Genomic DNA, 21,231 nt, shown 5'->3' on the forward strand with positions numbered 1-21,231 from the left:
GCTTTTGTTGGCAGGGTCCTCAAGTCACTCACTCACTGCTTTTAAGTGAATTTAACAAAAAGGTTTATTCTGTTTGTAATGTACAATAGCGGCGGTCGGCGAAGGTGCCGCGTCGGGTTACACTTGATTAGATACGGCGCGTGACTCGGAGTTAGCTCGTCGTCTCTTCGCTCGCTCGAGGTTTGCTTGCGGCTAAGTCCCGAACTCGTGCGTATGTTACTCGCGCGGGCCGTACGTATCGGCTTGATAGCTTATCACTGATCCCGCTGGCCGCTGTTCGACAGCAGCTTAAATAGTGTCGTGGATTTGATTATTAGTGGGGGCATCGGGCCCTCCACATGACCATATATGGTCATTCCCGCGCGCATCCAGCGCGCGGAAAATATTCGCGAGCTTAGCAACAATTGCCAAAATGCAGGTATGCATTTCCGGTGGCATGATTGTTGCTAAGCTAGCTTCGTTAAATTCCTCAAGGTGGCTGGTGCGTTGACCAGTGCGATGACCGGCCGGCAGCGCACGAGGCATATGTCACCTGACATCTTGTGATAGCGAGCCTTCCTCGGCGAGCTATATGATAATTTTAATATTTTATATTCTTTATTTTATAATATAATTTTATTGGTTGTGAGTGTTTCGCTCACAACATAGTTAACTAATATTTTTATAAATAAATATAAATTTACAGTTTTTTTTCTGATTTTTACAATGCGAAATAACATGTGGAATAACTTATAAAAATTTTTGCTTTGTTCTTTTAATAAAGCTAAATTATACTTTAGACAGCACAGAATATTTATAAAATATTTATAAAATATTAATTAACTGACGTTATTAATTAGTCAAGCATATGACGTCGGAAATACGTTGTAGGATGGATAAATGAATGACGTAATTAATAGGTCAAAAAATGACGTTACTATTACGTCTTAATTTGGTAACATGACGTCCGCGACCTTAAATAACGAATTATTGACGTCCAGTGAACGTCACCTTGCTGCCTGGGTAACGGACATTGAGGATATCCACAGGACATCCGTTTTACGTCCTTTGGACATTCTATGGACGTCCATGGGATATTGGTTTATGAAACTGGTGGACATGCTATATCCGTAAAATATGTCCGATGGACGTTTTATGGATGTCCTATGGACGTTCTATGGACGTCCTATGGACGTGATAAAAAGCGGCATTCAAAATTAAATTTTACATTAAATAAAAGGGTAAAAATAAAATAAAATATATAAATATAAATATTTATTTAACAAATTATATTATTTTTTCGATAGATTATACATTAAACAATTTTAATTAAATAAGTATCATACGTATAATATTAATTAAACAATCAGCTTAAAGTATTTTGTAATTATCACACACATATATATAGTGTGTATCCATTGTTTAACAACTACCGTGGAACAAATATTCTTTATATTGCAGACAATGACTGCAGCATGCGAGTGATCTTGTCTAGGCAACAAATGATTATGACTCGTCAACTATAACAGAAATTAAATTTTATGTTTATACACACACATACATACACATACACACACACACACACCCACACACACACACACACACACACACACACACACACACACACACACACACACACACACACACACACACACACACATATATATATATATACATAGGCTACAGAGTAGACTGTATAAAATTTTATTGTGTGCCATTGGCTTTGCCTCTACCTGGTTGATCAATTCGCCAATATATTCCATCACAAACTCGCCTTTAAAGAGAATGATGGTGCTCGGCCGACGCTCGCTACGGCCGGTGCTCGTAGGCTCTGATTGTTCCCGTTGCTGCAATCTCTAATCTCGTTGCTGTTCTTTATCGAGACCTTCGTCATAATCCGCGTACACTTCGTCGTCGTCTATTACCATTTGTAATTATACGTCTAGAATTCGTCGCTGCTACCGTGTACACGTAACCGTTCTGTTTACGTACGTAGGTCAGAGCCTACGAGCAAGCGAGCGTCGGCCGAGCACCATCATTTTCGTTAAGCATCATCATCATTCTCGTTAAAGGAGAATTTGTGGTGGAATATATTAGCGAATTGATTAATCAGGCAGAGGCAAAGCTAACGGCACACAATAAGATTCTTTGCTGCTCTCGTAACTTATAATTTCTGAAAATTTTAGGATTCTTACCTGACTGTGTAAAACATGCCGATAACCAACGAAAACCTAATCACTACTACGGCCATATTGATTTTAAACGGCCATATTGCTTTTTAGTTCACTTGTGCATGCAGGTGGTGTTAGCGGAGCGAGTACAAATAAGGATAGCATATGGACATACAAAGTGGTCCATTTTAGGATATCCCTTCAATGTCCACAAATGTATATCCTATGAATATCCCCATAAGGTCCATAGACATCAGGACAAGAAATGGACATAAAACGGATATCCATAGGATATCCTGTGCTGTCTGGGATTAAATAAATGTTACGTAAATATTATTTTAAACAATTTATTAAAATATTAAGTTAATATTATAAAAACATCAATTAAATATTATATAAATATTTGTCCTAAATCATTATTTTAAATAATTAATTATTGTAACATAAATATTAAATTACTATTAAATCATTTTTTTTTAATATTATTTTAAACGATTTTTTAAATGTAGAATAAAAATTACATAAATATTAATTAAATATTACTTAAATAATTTTCTTGAAGTATTATTTTTAATAAAAAATTAATAATTTATAAATATTAAATAAACGTCAAATAAACGTTTTAAAAATATTTTTTCTAATTCATTATTTAAAATAAATAATTAATGTAAAACAAATGTTTAATAAATATTAAATAAATATTATTTATACAATAAAGGCTAATAATGTAAAAATAATAAAAAATAAATATTTAAAAAACGTTAAAAAAATATTGTGTGCTCCTTGGGGAAATATCTGGTACTACAAAATGAGTGAAATCCCAACAAAATTACCTTTTTTAAAAAAGGTATAAAAAAGCACCAAGTATATGCGCGCATGAAACGCCCTCAAAAATCTATTTTTATACAAAATAATTTTTATTTGGCATTACAAATGTGCACTGCGAAGGAAATTTTAATAAAATTGTCTTTTCTTCAAAAAAGAACAAAAAATTCATTTTCTCTACAAAAATTATGGTATGAAGAAAATGCGCCAACTATGAAAATGGATGTTCATACGAACTAAAACATCCACTTTTACAAATAATTATTTGTTCAAATATTACAAATAAATATTTTAATACAAATTTTATTACAAGAACTTGGCGCCGCTAAACCGAATAATTTGCTTTAACACAAAAGAGCTTTCTTATAATCTAACTTGCATAATAAAATAATAATTACTTGAAATTACAATTTCTTACAATAGAAATCGCATTATATACGTGTAACATTATATACGTACGCGCGTGAGAAAGAAAAAGAGAGAGAGAGAGAGAGAGAGAGAGAGAGAGAGAGAGAGAAGCATTCGAACGTACGCACGCATAAGAAACTGAGATATAAAAAATTGCTTTCTTATAAACAAAGTTATATACTAACACACATAATACACGCACACGCAAGCACGCACTCACACATTTAGATGCACGCACAAAAGAAAAAGAAAGAGAGTTGGCAAATTATTCGGTTTAGCGGCGTCAAGTTCTTGTAATAAAATTTGTATTAAAATATTTATTTGTAATTTTGAACAAATAACTATTTGTAAAAGTGGATGTTTTAGTTCGTATAAACATCCATTTTCATAGTTGGCGCATTTTCTTCATATCATAATTTTTGTAGAGAAAATGAACTTTTTGTTCTTTTTGAGGGAAAGGACAATTTTATTAAAATTTCCTTTGTAGTGCACAATTGTAATGCTAAATAAAAATTATTTTGTATAAAAATAGATTTTTGAGGGCGTTTCATGCGCGCGTATACTTGGCGCTTTTTTATATCTTTTTTAAAAAATTTGTTATGCATTATCACAATAGATGTTGTCAGAAGGATAAAACATGTATAGTTAACTTATATTTTTATAAATAAATATAAAGTATTACAATTTTTTATTGATTTTCACATATGCGAAATAGTATGTGAAATATGAAAAGATCTATTTTTGCTCTGTTCGTAAAAAAATAAAAAATAGATGTCATTTCTTATAATGTTTGAGTATTGTGAATATGCCATATTGTTTCAATAAGTGCAATGTTGTCTTAATCTCCACTTTCTTTATGTTCCGATGTTTCAATCTGTGTCTCAGAGGTTTTATTTATACGCTTTTGTGACTCTTTCATTACATAGATTCACTTCCTCTTTACACTTGATTTACGCTACATAATTAGTGAAGCTTCCCAACTATACCCTACTCAAAAATCCGATAGAATCAGATAAGAAAAAGTTCTATCTAATTGAATCGTGTTTTTGGTTCGTAAATATTAGATCGGTTATCTGAAATATACGATAGGCTTTCTATATTTCTGTATCGTATTTTTCATATGGTTACCTATCGTTTTTAATCAATTTCTATCGTCATTTTTTATATAAATTAATCGTGTTCTATCGTGTTTTTGGTTCGTAAATATTAGATCGGTTATCTGAAATATATGATAGGCTTTCTATATTTCTGTATCGTATTTTTCATATAGTTACCTATCGTTTTTAATCAATTTCTATCGTCATTTTTTATATAAATTAATCGTGTTCTATCGTGTTTTTGGTTCGTAAATATTAGATCGGTTATCTGAAATATACGATAGGCTTTCTATATTTCTGTATTGTATTTTTCATATAGTTACCTATCGTTTTTAATCAATTTCTATCGTCATTTTTTATATAAATTAATCGTGTTCTATCGTGTTTTTGGTTTGTAAATATTAGATCGGTTATCTGAAATATACGATAGGCTTTCTATATTTCTGTATCGTATTTTTCATATAGTTACCTATCGGTTTTAATCAATTTCTATCGTCATGTTTTATATAAATTAATCGTATTCTATCGTGTTTTTGGTTCGTAAATATTAGATTGGTTATCTGAAATATACGATAGGCTTTCTATATTTCTGTGTCGTATTTTTCGTATAGATTACTTATCGTTTTTAATCAATTTCTATCGTCATGTTTTATATAAATTAATCGTATTCTATCGTGTTTTTGGTTCGCAAATATTAGATTGCTTATCTGAAACTTATGATAGACTTTTTATCTTTCTGTATCATATTTTTCGTATAGATTACCTATCGTAAATCTAGTTCAAAAAATGTAAACGTTTTACTTTTCTTGTACAGAATCGTTTACTCAATTAAAATGAGTAAATTATAAAAGTAATGTGGCAGTCGTCTTCCACATCGTCCTCTCGTAGCGAAAGAAACTGATTATTGCTTGTCTTAATCGTGTTGCGGGTGATCTTTATATAGCGGGTCGGCTGCATTTGACTCACGAGAGAGTAATCGTCTACCAGCCTATCGGCGGCGCTGCGTACTAACTAAAAAGTTGGATAGAAAATGATAGAAACATATAGAAATTTGATAGAAAATTTATAAAATTCTATCGTTCTTTATCGTATCTCAATTAAACGATTAAAACTTTATCTGAATATGGATACTTTCCTATATGATCTTACCTAATTATCTTACTGAATAGAAAAATTACGATTTAAAGTCTATACAAATAAATCTGAAATTGTCCCTATATGTTTCTATCAAATATATGTTATGATTATATAACAATAATCGTTTTCTATCGTTGTCTTTATAATAGGAGATATTTCAAGGAGGAACAATTCTCACAGGCACACAAAAAAAGTGATCCGGCGGACCAGACTAGTCAATCCTTATGTATTTTGACTCACTGAATCCAAATTCAAGGTCAGAATTGTAAAGTTAGCATTTTCTAATCTCAAAAAAAATTTTTTTTTAATGTTGGTCTGGCGGACCAGACTATATCAGTCAATCCTTATGTATTTTGACCCGCTGAATCCAAATCCAAGGTCAGAATTACTAAATTTGCTCATTTTTTCTAACCTCAAAAATACTTTTTTTTAATGTTGGTCCGGCGGACCAAGTAGTCTATTTTTATGTATTTTGACCCGCTGAATCCAAATCCAAGATCAGAATTATTAAATTTGCTCATTTTTTCTAACCTCAAAAAAAATTTTTTTTAATGTTGGTCCGGCGGACCAGAGTAGTCTATCCTTATGTATTTTGACCCGCTGAATCGAAATTCAAGGTCAGAATTGCTGAAATGGCTTATTTTTTTCTAACCTCAAAAAAACACCTTGTAAAAGCAGCTTGGATCTTAAATGTATAATTCGGAGCGTGCAAGCTTGCGTAAGCACATTATCCGGGGAAAATTTAATACTTATAACAAGTCTGAGCTTCTGTGAATGAATAGATTAGAAAATTCACTCCCTTTTCCTATTATATTTAACTCTTTTATTCTGACCTTGGATTTGGATTCAGCGGGTCAAAATACATAAGGATTGACTGATTTTATAGTCTGGTCCGCCAGACCAACATTAAAAAAAAATTTTTTTTTGAGGTTAGGAAATGCGAGCTAACTTTGCAATTTTGACTTTGGATTCGTATTCAGCGGATCAAAATACATAAGGATTGACTAGTCTAGTCCGCCGGACCAACCCTTTTTTGTGTGTCTGTGTTATTTTATAATTCCGCCGGACAGAATTCTGTTGTTTTTTATGGTATCCGAATTAAACGATTAAAACTTTATCTGAATATGGATACTTTCCTATATTATCTTATCTGGTTATCTTATTGAATAAAAAAATTACGACTTAAAGTCTATATAAATTATTCAGATAATTCTATATTCAGATAAAGTTTTAATCGTTTGATTCAGACACGATAAAGAATGATAAAATGTTATGTTCGGCAAAATTGCGAAATAATTTTTCCCTGTTTAAAATATCTCCAATTATGTAGACAATGATAGAAAACTATTATAGTATATAACATATTTTTAATAAAAACGTATAAGGACAATTTCAGATTAATTTATATAGACTTTACGTCATAATTTTTATATTCAGTAAGATAGCCAGATAAATTGTATAGGAAAGTACTCGTATTCAGATAAAGATTTAATCGTTTAATTTAGATACGATAAGAAACGATAGAACTTTATGTCCGCCGAAATTGGAATACATCTGATAGAAACGTATAGGAACAATTTCAGATTAATTCATATAGAGTCTTATAGACCTTGAATCGTAAATTTCATATTCAGAACGATAAGTAGATAGGATCATATAGAAAAGTAGTCGTATTCAGATAAAATTTTAATCGTTTATTTCAGATACGATAAGAAACGATAGTACTTTATGTCCGCCGAAATTGGAATACATCTGATAGAAACGTATAGGAACAATTTCAGATTAATTCATATAGAGTCTTATAGACCTTGAATCGTAAATTTCATATTCAGAACGATAAGTAGATAGGATCATATATAAAAGTAGTCGTATTCAGATAAAGTTTTAATCGTTTATTTCAGATACGATAAGAAACGATAGAACTTTATGTCCGCCGAAATTGGAATACATCTGATACAAACGTATAGGAACAATTTCAGATTAATTCATATAGAGTCTTATAGACCTTGAATCGTAAATTTCATATTCAGAACGATAAGTAGATAGGATCATATAAAAAAGTAGTCGTATTCAGATAAAATTTTAATCGTTTATTTCAGATACGATAAGAAACGATAGTACTTTATGTCCGCCGAAATTGGAATACATCTGATAGAAACGTATAGGAACAATTTCAGATTAATTCATATAGAGTCTTATAAACCTTGAATCGTAAATTTCATATTCAGAACGATAAGTAGATAGGATCATATATAAAAGTAGTCGTATTCAGATAAAGTTTTAATCGTTTATTTCAGATACGATAAGAAACGATAGAACTTTATGTCCGCCGAAATTGGAATACATCTGATACAAACGTATAGGAACAATTTCAGATTAATTCATATAGAGTCTTATAGACCTTGAATCGTAAATTTCATATGCAGAACGATAAGTAGATAGGATCATATAGAAAAGTAGTCGTATTCAGATAAAATTTTAATCGTTTATTTCAGATACGATAAGAAACGATAGTACTTTATGTCCGCCGAAATTGGAATACATCTGATAGAAACGTATAGGAACAATTTCAGATTAATTCATATAGAGTCTTATAGACCTTGAATCGTAAATTTCATATTCAGAACGATAAGTAGATAGGATCATATATAAAAGTAGTCGTATTCAGATAAAGTTTTAATCGTTTATTTCAGATACGATAAGAAACGATAGAACTTTATGTCTGCCGAAATTGGAATACATCTGATAGAAACGTATAGGAACAATTTCAGATTAATTCATATAGTCTTATAGACCTTGAATCGTAAATTTCATATTCAGAACGATAAGTAGATAGGATCATACATAAAAGTAGTCGTATTCAGATAAAGTTTTAATCGTTTATTTCAGATACGATAAGAAACGATAGAATTTTATAACTTTTCTATCTGGCAGGAAATCTAGTGTCCGATAGAAACGATAAATTCAGATAAAATCATATTAAATTTCTGTCAAATTTCTATATGTTTCTATCAGTTTCTATCGTACTTTTTGAACAGGGTAATTTAAATATTTTTTTAAATATTGTTCTAAACAACTTTTTAAATGCAAAATAATTATTACATAAATATTAAATAAATGTTACGTAAATATTATTTTAAACAATTTATTAAAATATTAATTAATAATAAATAAACATTAATTAAATATTATATAAAAATTTGTCTTAAATCATTATAATTATTGTAACTTAAATATTAAATCAATATTAGATAAATAAATATAAAATATTATATTTTTAATATTTTTTTAAAGATAAAGTAAATATAACATATATATATAGATATATATATATATATATACATTAAATAAATGTTATATAAATATTATTTTAAACGATTTATTAAATTGTTAAATTAATATTAAATAAATATAAATTAAACATTGTATAAATATTTATCCTAAATTATTATTTCAAATAATTAATTATTGTAACATAAATATTATATTAATATTAAAAAAATATTTTTAAAGTACTACTTTAAATATTATTTTAAAGATGAAATAAATATTACATAAACATTAAATAAATAATGTTACGTAAATATTATTTTAAACGATTTATTAAAATGTAAAGTTAATACATTAAATAAATATTAATTAAATATTATATAAATATTTGTCCTAAATCATTATTTTAAATAATTAATGATTGAAATATAAATATTAATTTAATATAAAATAAATATTTTTTTTTATTGTAGATATTTTTTTAAATATAAAATAAATATTAAATAAACATTAAATAAATATTGCGTAAATAATTTTTTTTAACTATTATTTTTAATAAAAAATTAATTATTTTTAAATATTAAATGAACGTTAAATAAACATTTTATAAATATTTTTTCTAAATCGTTATTTAAAATGAATAATTTATATAAAATAAATATTAAATAAATATTAAATAAATATTATTTATATAATAAACATTAATAATGTAAAAATAATTAAAAATAAATATTTTAAAAACATTTAAAAAATATTGCTTGCTGATTGGGAAATAGAAGAGATTAACAAAAACATTAAAAAATTAAACAGATTTATTTAACAAATACAAAAAAAATTAACACGTTGCAAAACAAATTTTTTCAAGGATATAATTGTTGAAATATAAAGGAATTATAAAACAAAAAATTATTCTTTATCTGTATCTTTAACTTTTTCGCGGTAATTAACAGCTGCACTGAAAAAAAAAGATTAAGTAGTACACGCCTCTGAGTTGAGCAAATTTAGTTACGTCAATCGAATCAAATTAGATAAAAATTTGTTCAACAATCTGATGTAAGAGTTTTAACTAAAAAATTTAGTTAAAAGTAAAAGTTTAATACAACTAAAATGTAGTTATATAGACATTATAAATATTCGTTCAACTACAATAAAGGTTGATTGAACTATGTTAAATTGATCGATTACTATTCCAGAGTTAAAATTACTCATATTATAAGTTAATCGAATTGTTAATTTAATTTTGGTTAATCGATCAATTGAACGCAGTCTTTGTCTAATAATTCAACGCAGTCCTTGTCTATATTATTAACTGTATTTTCAGTTTGTTTGACACAATAAGATGTTACAAGAACATAAATCAAAGCAGCTAGTTCGCCATATACAACTTTGGAATTACGTTTGTTTAACTCGAATTCAGTTGCTAATACTTATCTTTTTTTATAGTGTGCAGTCGTGCTTCGTTGCATAACATGAGAATCAACTACAAAAATCTTCAAAAAATAAAAAAAAGTACTTCCTGTTTGTCGGAAAATGCAAAATAGGGGGGAGAGTCGGTTTTACCACAGTTTTTTGAAGTCGCATTTGCCCTGATTAATGTTTCTTAATTTCAAAATTTGTTTTAACTTTTAATAATGAAGATGCAATAAATTTCTCTCTTCTCTAAGAAACCTTATTGTATACCATAAAAAACATTTAGATTTGAACTCCAGGTCTACACTAACAACTTTAACTGATTTTCTGTAAAGGAAAAAAATAAAATTAGAGATCTCAAAAATAATATATTGGCTTTAGCTCAAACATTTCAAAATCAAACTCATTAATTGTATGTCACCAAAATACCGTAAATAACAATGCCTTTAATGGCATTTTCCTTTTTTCCATATATGATTATATTTTTGAGATAATAAAGGAGGTCAGATTTACCCAGAGATCGGATTAGTCCCGGTTTCCCCTGTATAGATTTTCACACTGGGTGTACATATGTTAATTTAAAAAATAACCGATGTATGATAGAAATTTAAAATAAAATTAATAACAGTATTAAAATAAAATAAATAAAATTAATAAAAGGATTGTTTGCCTGTATTTAAATAATTGCAGTTAAACGATATACATATATTGTATACATGAACCATGTATACAATATATGTGTATCACTATAAAAAAAGATAAGTATAATAAACGTACATGCATAAAAAGATATATACCTGTTCAAAGTGTCCTTTTCATTTATACAATTATTTTTAATATTTCTTTTATTGTACGATGCAATGTTGATAGGACAGTAGTCGGTGACGGACTGAAAGGCTTTCGCATACCGTTCATTCGAGTCCTTTGAAGTTTACCATGCGCAGGCTCACGATATATCAGGCGCAGAACGCACGCTGACGTTCAGCGCGGAAGACTCTTTGACTTACACGAAATAAGAAAGAAAGAAGGCCGACAACATATCATTAACATCGATATGTGTATAAATGACGCGGAAATTAAGATGCATGCTACGTACATTCGTTAGTATTAGAATCGAGGATATCTGAAATCTAAGCAATAATGATTTATTGTACTCTAAACTTGCGCTGCATATAAACTTCACCGTATTATTCTTTTTAACAAGCAATTCTGTTTCCGAAGGAAATACCTAGATGCTTTCGAATAGTGATTAAAAAGGCTTCAAACCGCGTTTAAAAATTGCAACTCTTTATATAATCTCGAATAAAATACATTTCTTAATCAAATTTCAATTGAGGTTCAGTTACAAAACACTGATAAAGTAGTACAAAACAAAAAGCGCTTACGAGTGTTGAAAAATATAATTATGTATGACTCATTGACTTTAACGATTTGAGACTAACTTTGAAGGTCCGCTAATATTTGATCAAAGAAAAGTTACGACCATTTGCTTTGTTATTATTACGGCAGTATATTAAAATATGCCTTAGACACCATTAGTTAATTCTATTTACAGAGAGGTAGGAAGAAATTTTTGCGTGACTTTGCATCAAGTGTTAATGGATCATCACAAAGTGCTAGGTTGCGTACGATCTTCAAAACAACGTCGACGACGGTTCAGAGTTGGATGGGTAGAAATTAAGCAATGCCAGATGTGATTTGGTACTTATTCTAATCCCAGGTAGCAATGTGTCATATAATTGACATCATTTTTTGGTCATTTTATGACGAAGCAGACGTCATAAGATGACGTCTGAATGTCGTAAAATTGACGTACATTTGATTCAAACGACGTCATATATTGATACGTCATTATTTTCATATTATTGACGTCAATAATATGAAAATTATTGACGTCGTTTGAATCAAATGTAACAGATCATAAAGATTTATATTTATAAATATTTCATAAATATGTATTATAAAAATATTTATGAAATATTTATAAATATATACAAATTTTAAATATTATTTACACAAATCTTTATTTTTTATTTACCATAAATGTTGTATAAAATATTTAGTCTATATTTTAATAATATGTTGAATAAAGATTTTTTCTTCATGTATATAAAATATACATATATAAATTATTTATAAAATATTTTTAAAAAATAAATATTAATAAATATTTATAAATACTTATCATAAATATTGCGTGCTGTCTAGGATAATTCTAAAATATTGATAGTATTAATTATATAAAATATTATATAAAATATTATATTAATTATTAATAATGTTGTTTATTAGTCAATCTTTACATAATGATTGATAGTTCTTGGAAGTTTCCCTGGTGGAAAAATTTCTCATATTTTTTCAGAAATTTTTTCAGAATTTTTTATCTTCCATATTTCTGAAAAATTCTAAAAAATTTTGAAAAATTCTAAAAAAATATTAAAAATTGTTCAAATTTTTTCAGAAATGACTGAATGGGAATTCTCAGAATATTTCAACATCTTTATATATGACAATTTCTGAGAAATATAACAAATTTTTCAAATTTTTTCAGAAATTATTAAATAAAAATTTTTTAAATATTACAGAATTCTGTGAAAAAAAATTTCTGAATAATACTAAGAATTTTTTAGATTATTTTAAAAATGATCGAATGAGAATTTTCAGATTATTTCAATCTCTGTATATATGAAAATTTCTGAGTAATTAAAAAAATTTTTCCGATTTTTTCAAAAATAATTAGATGAGAATTTTCATAATTTGTAGTATTTCTACAAATAAAAATTTCTGAATAATAATAAGATTTTTTCAGAAATAACCGAACAAGAAATCTCAGAATATTTCAAAATCTGTGTATATGAAAATTTTTGAAAAATATCCTGGGTAGCAAAGATAAGTCATTTTTTGGTCATATTGAATGATCCTATGATCCAAATGCAACTATGACATTTAAATGACAGCATATTGACGTTATTTAATGACGTCTTTATGACGTAATATTTTGGTCCTATTTCTCGCCCTCATTCCGTGACGTTATTATGACGTATTAATTCGATCCTGCTTCTCGGTTAACAATATATATTAATTTGAATTTTATGCGTTTATTTTTTATTAATTTGTATGAACATAATCCATATACACATACAAACAAACATAAAAAACTATTAATTGTAAAGACTATATATTAATCATCAATCTCTATAATATTTAGAATTATCCTAGACAGCACACAATATTTATGATAAATATTTATAAATATTTATAAATATTTTTTAATATTTATTTTAAAAAAATGTTATATAAATATTATATACATATTTTATATATAGTACATAAAGAAAATAATCTGTATTCAACATATTATTAAAATATAGACTAAATATTTTATACAATATTTATGGTAAATAAAAAATAAAGATTTGTACAAGTAATATTCTGTAAATATTTATAAATATTTCATAAACATTTTTATAATGTTTATGATACATCTTTATGATCTGATAAATCTAAGACCACAAAAATATTCATAAAATATTTGGATAAATATTTATAAAATATTCAAATAAATATTATAAATATTTTGTAAATGTTTTATAAATATTGTGTGCTGTCTGAGATATAATTTAACTTTATCAAAAGAACATAACAAAAACACATTTTTATAAGTTATTCTACATGTTATTTTGCATATGTAAAAATCAGTAAAAAAACTGTAGATTTATATTTATTTATAAATATTATTTAACTATACGTTTCATGTTTCTGACATTTGTTAGGCTGATCTATAACAAATATGTATTCATGAGCATCAAGTGTTCATGGGTTATCGCGAAGTGTTAAGTTGTGTATGATCTTCGAAGTCAAGCAACATCGACGGCAGTTCAGAGTTGGATGGGTGACCGCAGAAGTTAGGCAATGCCAGATGTGACTATGGTGTAGTGGGGATAACGATGCTTGTTGAGAAACAACGTAAATTTATATACAATATATTTGTTTTATTATAATTATGTTATATTGTATCATCGTGATACATGAAATGTATCAATTCTCAGAATTTTTTTAGAAATATTTAGAAATATTCAAAAATTCTCTGAATTAATCAGAATTTTTCATTTTTCATCTCAGTTTTTCTGAGAAATGCTCCAATTCTTATAAAGAATCGGAAAAATTATCAGAAATTCTGAGAAAAATTTAAAAAATTTTGAAAAATTTTTCCACCAGAGTTTTGTTTATACACTGAAAAAAAAAGTAATATATTCAATAAGATATGTTATTGCGGGCTGCCAATTACAGATATGCTTAATACAATAATATATGTTATTGCAGTATCAACATTGTACTTGCATTAATAGTAAATATTATTGTATTGAGTATTTTATGTAGTTGGCAGCTCGCAATCATATATATTATTGGCTATATTACTTTTTTTCTGTGTATATGTATATACATATGTTATGTTTTGATTACGTTTATATAAATTAAGAAATAAAAACGTAAAATCAAAAATATTATATTTATTATCCAAGAAACAGGATCAAATTATAATATCATAATAACGTCACGGATTGACGAGAAATAGAACCAAAATATTACGTTATGAAGACGTCATTGAATAACGTTATTATACCGTCATTTCTCAGGTAGCAAGGTGCCGTTCACTGAACGTCAATAATTCGTCATTTGAGGTGAACGTTATGTTACCAAATTAAAATGTAATAGTAACGTACTTTTTTGACCTATTAATTACGTCAGTCATTTGTCCATCCTACAACATATTTCCGACGTCATATTCTTGACTAATTAATAACGTCAGTTAATTGATCATTTTACGATGTATTAATAGGGTTTTATTAGTGACTAATTACTGACGTTAATTATAATTCTCTGTAATAATACAACAAAAACTTTTTGAATAATTTTTATGTTAATCGGTTATTATTTGATTATTATATGTCAATTTCAAAGTTAACTATTAACTTAACAATAATTATTAATGATAATTATTTATCTAGTTTATAATTGCAAAAGTAATAAACTACCGAATAAAAATTTTTTTATGTAAAAGTATATAAAAATCTATAGAATTATGTATCAAAAATGTCCATGCAAAATTTTATATTGTGTATTTTTATATATAATAATTTTACATAATTTTATATAATTTTATATAATTTAGATATAATTCTATAGATTTATACATGTTCTTATATGAAAAATTTTTTACCGGGAAAAAATTACTTATTTACAATTATATATAATTATACATAATTATATTTAATTACATAAGATCATATATGAGTAATTTTTTCCCGATAAAAAATTTTTCATATCAAACCACGTATAATTTTATAGAATTATATAAAATTATATAAAATTATTTAAAATTACATAAAAATATACAATGTAAAATTTTGCATAGAGATTTTTGATACATAATTTTATAGATTTTTATGTACTTTTACATGAAAAATTTTTTATCTATAATTTTTAATGTCGTACGACGTTATTAATTAGTCAGGAATATGACGTCGGAAATACGTTGTAGGATGTATAAATGACCCAGTGAACACATTTTATAACGGCAATATAACATGAAAGTTACAAGTAATTTAACATTGTTATTCTTGTAATATGTAGGTGCTATATGACATGGAAATAACCTGTTACATAATATTTGTTATACGCAAGTGATATAGCTGTTATACATTGTTTTGGCGTTACAGTTATTCAACAAAAATTGTATAATCGTAACATAACACATTCGTATCAATGTTATTACGGAACGATGCGTCGTCGTTGACTCAGAAATCAGACAACATTATAACATCCTGAATGATAGATTTATTTGATAATAAAAAAAATTATTATAAAGATAATGTTTTCAAAAATAACGGTTTGTCTATAATTACTGCGCACAAAAAATGCACAAAATCAAAATTCATCATGTGCTGAACAAAAACAGAATAATAAATGTATACTATTCAATTTTTCTTAGAATTACGATCTATATAGTTAACCATCTAATTAATCATTTGAACGCTTCAAAGATTAGTGCTAAATAGATCGCAATTTCCATCAAATTATTAAGGCTATGGAAAAAGATAAATTTAACAATAAAATTAATAAGTAAATAAATTAATGCTATTTATTTTTAATATGTTTTGCAAAATTTAATTGCTTTTATAAAAAATAATATTGCGTCAGTTTATAACATATAAGTATATGTAGACAATAACAAGTACCCATATCGATGATTCAAATTGGCGTAGCAGGTAGAGTACAAGGTTCGTCATCCTAAAGTCCCGGGTTCAAACCTAGCCTAGCAGCGGCAAATAAGAATAAAATAAAAAATTATATAATTTAAATTTAATTAATTAATAAAAATTTATTCTAAATGTAGTATGTGCTGTTGATAAAAATAATTTAAAAAAAATGAAATTTTTATTTTATTTTATTTTTCTTTGTAACTGTTGTGTAACGGTTAAATAACATGTAATTATAACATGTTATATTGCTGAGTCGGAAATTGTAACTTACATGTAAGTTACGTGTAATTTCAGAGTAACGTAACCTGTTATATTCGGTTACATTGCTGTTACACTGCTGCTATATTACTGTGTTCACTGGGTGACTGATGTAATTCATAGGTCAAAAAATGACGTTACTATTACGTCTTAATTTGGTAACATGACGTTCACGACCAAATGACGAATTATTGACGTCCAGTGGATGTCACCTTGCTATCTGGGAATGATTGTATTTAAGGGGATGCTGGACTGCCTCTCAAACTTGATCGAGGTCGATAATGTAGAGTCATTCGTGCACATCATTAATGAGATTTCGTATATATTTCTTTTATAGATTTGGAAATTCTTTTCTAGAATTAAAGTACACGTATTAATATCAATCTGTGAATTGGATTTTATATCGAGAACAAAAAAATTTTTTTTATATTACTCTATTTATCGACTTCTTCCGAATCCGCACTCACACATACATGACATTTTCATAGACATTTTTCTCTTATACCAAAAGCTTGTTAGCTGTTCTGAAAGCACATTATTATTCTTTCCTATAGTGATAATTCTGCATAACAGTTATTTTGTACGTAAAGAGTCTTTAAAACTTAGTGTTGCGGATGAAAGTTACGAGACGACTGCACAAAAGTATAATTTTTTAATTTTTTCTTGTTTTTTAAAGAAAATTGTATCTAGCAGGGTTTGTTGTTGTCTATACTTTAATTCTGGAGAAGGATTTACAATTCTATGAAATCATTTAAGAGCTAAGTAAAAAAGAAAATAATTAGTGTTCAATCGATAAAACAGACGACTCCAGCATCCCCTTAAGCTTTAATCGAGCGAAGAACGAGATAACTTTTTCACTTCCGTGTATCTTTTCTCTCTGTCCATTTCCTGATAAATCATGGAAACATTAACGAAACACTCAAGAGGACAGAATTGATAGAACTTGATGAGTTAGTGCAAGTTCCATTAATCAATATGTTGATTTTTTAAATAATTATTTAATAATAATATAATTGACACTCAATTATGTTGGTTAAAAGAATTCACTCGGTATAATAAAAACATATGCATGGTTCTTAACTATATTTTTATATCTAATCTTATATGTATCTTTTACATTTATATATAAAATATCACGATCTTACATTGAGAAAAAAATATTGTTAATTTGACTAAACTTTTCCAACTAAATTAAATTTTATTTATTTAAGTATTTATATATTGTCACGACTTTTCCTGACCGGAAAAGCCGCGGGCAATAAAAAAAAAACAATAAGACCGGCGGGGTAACCGATACCCCTGATGCCGTGCTTGTCGCGCTCGAATCTCAGCCACACGCTATCGCGAGAAATTGTTGGGCGCCAGACGCGCCAAGGTGTCCTCGATCCTCGCGCGACAATCTCGACCAGCTCTGCCTAACGGTAGAGGGGCGGGGTGAATCGTAAGGGAGCAGGCGACTGCGGTAACACGAAGTGGTGGACGACACGCCAGAAAATTAGACTCCGAACTTAACAAATAATGAACTTTATTAAAAATAAATGTCAGACAGAAACAATAATCTCACGGGATGCGGCGCTCCGACAATGCGGCGCCGTGGCGCGAATTAGACCAAAAGGAACGCGAACGATACGCGGGAAGCTCCCGCGGTAGGCACGCGGCCGACAAGGACAGACGATGGAATCTTCCGCGCACAATGAATTTCGGACGTTCGAACGTGCCGACACTCCCGGCAACGATAGAACGCGACCGCGTGGTTCGCGGAGGTCACAAAATACTCGCCGGCCGAGGCCGCAACCTACGCCGTCGCGAAACCGGAAGTCCCGTCCACCCGCTATTCGCGACGCTCGACTCGCTCGAGCGAGGGCTTTGCGGCGCACACGGTCGAGGGGAATCTCCGACGGAACCCGAGCGTCCTCACAACCGTCCTCCCCGTGGCTCGGCGCGTTGGCGTCCCGCCCGCTTGCATCCGATAAATCCCCAATTACTTACGCGAACGTATGACCGCCCTGCGGCCCACGCGAATCACGCACCAACACAAAAACGGATGCAGAACGGGCCCGGAAACACCTCGCCGGCCGGCAACCGCTCACACTAACTTATCTTGGCAGGTTACCTCACCGATAATGTCCCAGGCGATGTCCTCCCTCGTCTCTGGGCTCGTCCCTTGGCTCTCGCGGAGGCCTCGCACCAGCCACACCGATAACCAGCCCTTCGAGGCACCGCACGCAACCTTCCGCTTAAACCGCTCGCACGCAAAAGCGGGGTGGATCGCGGTCGATCCCGGATCGACGCCGCGACCCCCCGTTCGGTCATGCGCATTGTTTCCGCGCCGCGACCCAATTGCTGCAAGGCACGCAGTCCTGCGTACGCAGGGGTGTGCGCCCTTAATCCTTCCGGGGGCCTCGCAGGCCCCCGCGAAATTTTCTTTCTCCCGCTGGGCCACTTCCCGAGCCGGGGCAGCGCACGCGGAGACCTCCGTTCCTCGCGAGAGGACTTGACGCCTCCCTCGACGCGTTTTGTCCCATCCGGGCTCCTCCACAGCCCTCCGGGACGTCCCGTCGTGGTGTTGGCGGGCACCGCCGCTTTAGGCTCCGGCCGTGGCTTTCCCGGGCCACGCCGAGTTCCCGTGCGGGCCGCGTGCTCGTCTCTCCCGGGCACCGGTGGCGTCCTTCCTCCTTCCCCGCATCGCCGTCGCTCTCTCTCCTCCTCTCTCGCTTTCTCGCCAAATTCCATCGAGAGGCGGTCGCCGCGCAAAGAAATCAAAAATACGTAACATTAATAATACGCTCGCTAGGCCCGTTGCGGTTCCCCATGGAGATCCCCTCTCGCCTCTCGCCTATTTTCCCCGTATGGCGCGAATTCGCAGCCTGTGACGGGGGAGGGACGCTGCTACCCGTGGCAGCTAAGCTACCACGTCACAATATTTTAATTAACTATATAAATACTTAAATGGAAATTTGCGCATTTAAGTCAAATGCATAAATTCTTGAACTGACAAAATTTTAATTTAGTTGGAAAATTTGGTCAAATCAACAATATTTTTTTCTCAGTGTACGAGAGTTTAATTATTTAATCTTCACACGACAAGTTCCGGCACTTATGGTCTATAGGGGTAAAAGTAAAACAAAATCCCTTTTTTTTTTCAAACATATTGATATCATAAGGAGGTATGCTAGTAAAATTATATGATTAAAAAAAGAGGGTCAATGAGGATCAAAATCGGCTCCCTAACCAAAATTTTGCGGAATTTGCCGAAATTATTGTTTTGGATCTGGATATGCTTAACTTTAATCCTTTCAATCAATTCTGAGAGTTTTTGACTGATATTGAACTGATATACACTTCTCGCAAAAATTAAAGGAACAAAAAAATTTTCTAAATTTTTTGCCAATTTTCAACAGGCTGTATTTTAGTGAAAAATGGTCATACAGGAAATAAAAAAACATAGCTTTTGAAGCTTGAAGACTCTAGTTTTAGAATTTTTTGGTTAAAAATTTTTTTGAGCACCGGTAGCCATGCAATTCTTGGATAAGCACGAAGAAAAAATTTTCAAAATTTTTTACATTTTTTTTTTCGCTCTACGGGCATGAAAAAAATTTTTCGAGCTAAACCAATGCATAGGTCGCATAGCCTGTTCATTCAGCTTCAATTTGCTTTTTTCGGAAGTCAGATACGACTATTTGTCTTCGAGATATCGAATTTTGAATGCAAAAGGACCCTTTTTCACTCAACTGCCGATATCTATGAAACTACTGGTCGCCTAGCGAGCTGACGAGCGGTTTCGTTTTCTGCAGAAAATTTCCTACAAAATCTGTCATGGTTGATTGAAAAAAAAATTTTGTCCCACCTGAAACGGTAACGTGAAAAAAGAGCAAAAAAAAGCCATTTTCCCCTTTTTTGGTAAATCGACTGTGTCTTCGACAATATTGGGGCAAAAGCTTAGGTTAGAAGAAAATTTTACAGTCTAATGTACCCCAAAGACCCCCCTAAATTTTTAGATCGATCGGTTCAGCGGTTTCCCCGGACCGATTGATTGAAATTTTGAAAAAATTAAGGGAACAAGACTTTGTTCCTTAAATTTGACCTAACTTTTTAAAATTCAATAATTTCATTTTTTTTACTTTTTATTCAATTTTGAGTTTTTTGAAGATTGAGTAACAAAAAAAAATCCAAAAAAATTTTTTCAAAAATTTTGAAAATTTCCAAAAAAATTTTTTGGATTTTTTTTTGTTACTCAATCTTCAAAAAACTCAAAATTGAGTAAAAAGTAAAAAAAATGAAATTATTGAATTTTAAAAAGATTAGGTCAAATTTAAGGAACAAAGTCTTGTTCCCTTAATTTTTTCAAAATTTCAATCAATCGGTCCGGGGAAACCGCTGAACCGATCGATCTAAAAATTTAGGGGGGTCTTT

General features: G+C 30.1%; 1 protein-coding gene across 1 annotated transcript in view; it reads left to right on the forward strand.

The window, feature by feature from the left end:
- The first annotated feature begins 5,826 nt into the window (after nucleotides 1-5,826).
- The window catches only part of LOC105834085 (glycosyltransferase 25 family member), a 48,327-nt gene continuing 32,922 nt past the window's right edge, over nucleotides 5,827-21,231 (forward strand). Inside the window, exon 1 of the mRNA XM_036282717.1 lies at nucleotides 5,827-5,873. Within this exon, the coding sequence (XP_036138610.1) occupies nucleotides 5,842-5,873 (32 nt within the window). The 5' untranslated portion in view covers nucleotides 5,827-5,841. The remainder of the gene's footprint in view (nucleotides 5,874-21,231) is intronic.

Source organism: Monomorium pharaonis, chromosome 2 (genome assembly GCF_013373865.1).
Source record: "Monomorium pharaonis isolate MP-MQ-018 chromosome 2, ASM1337386v2, whole genome shotgun sequence".
Taxonomy (NCBI): domain Eukaryota; kingdom Metazoa; phylum Arthropoda; class Insecta; order Hymenoptera; family Formicidae; genus Monomorium; species Monomorium pharaonis.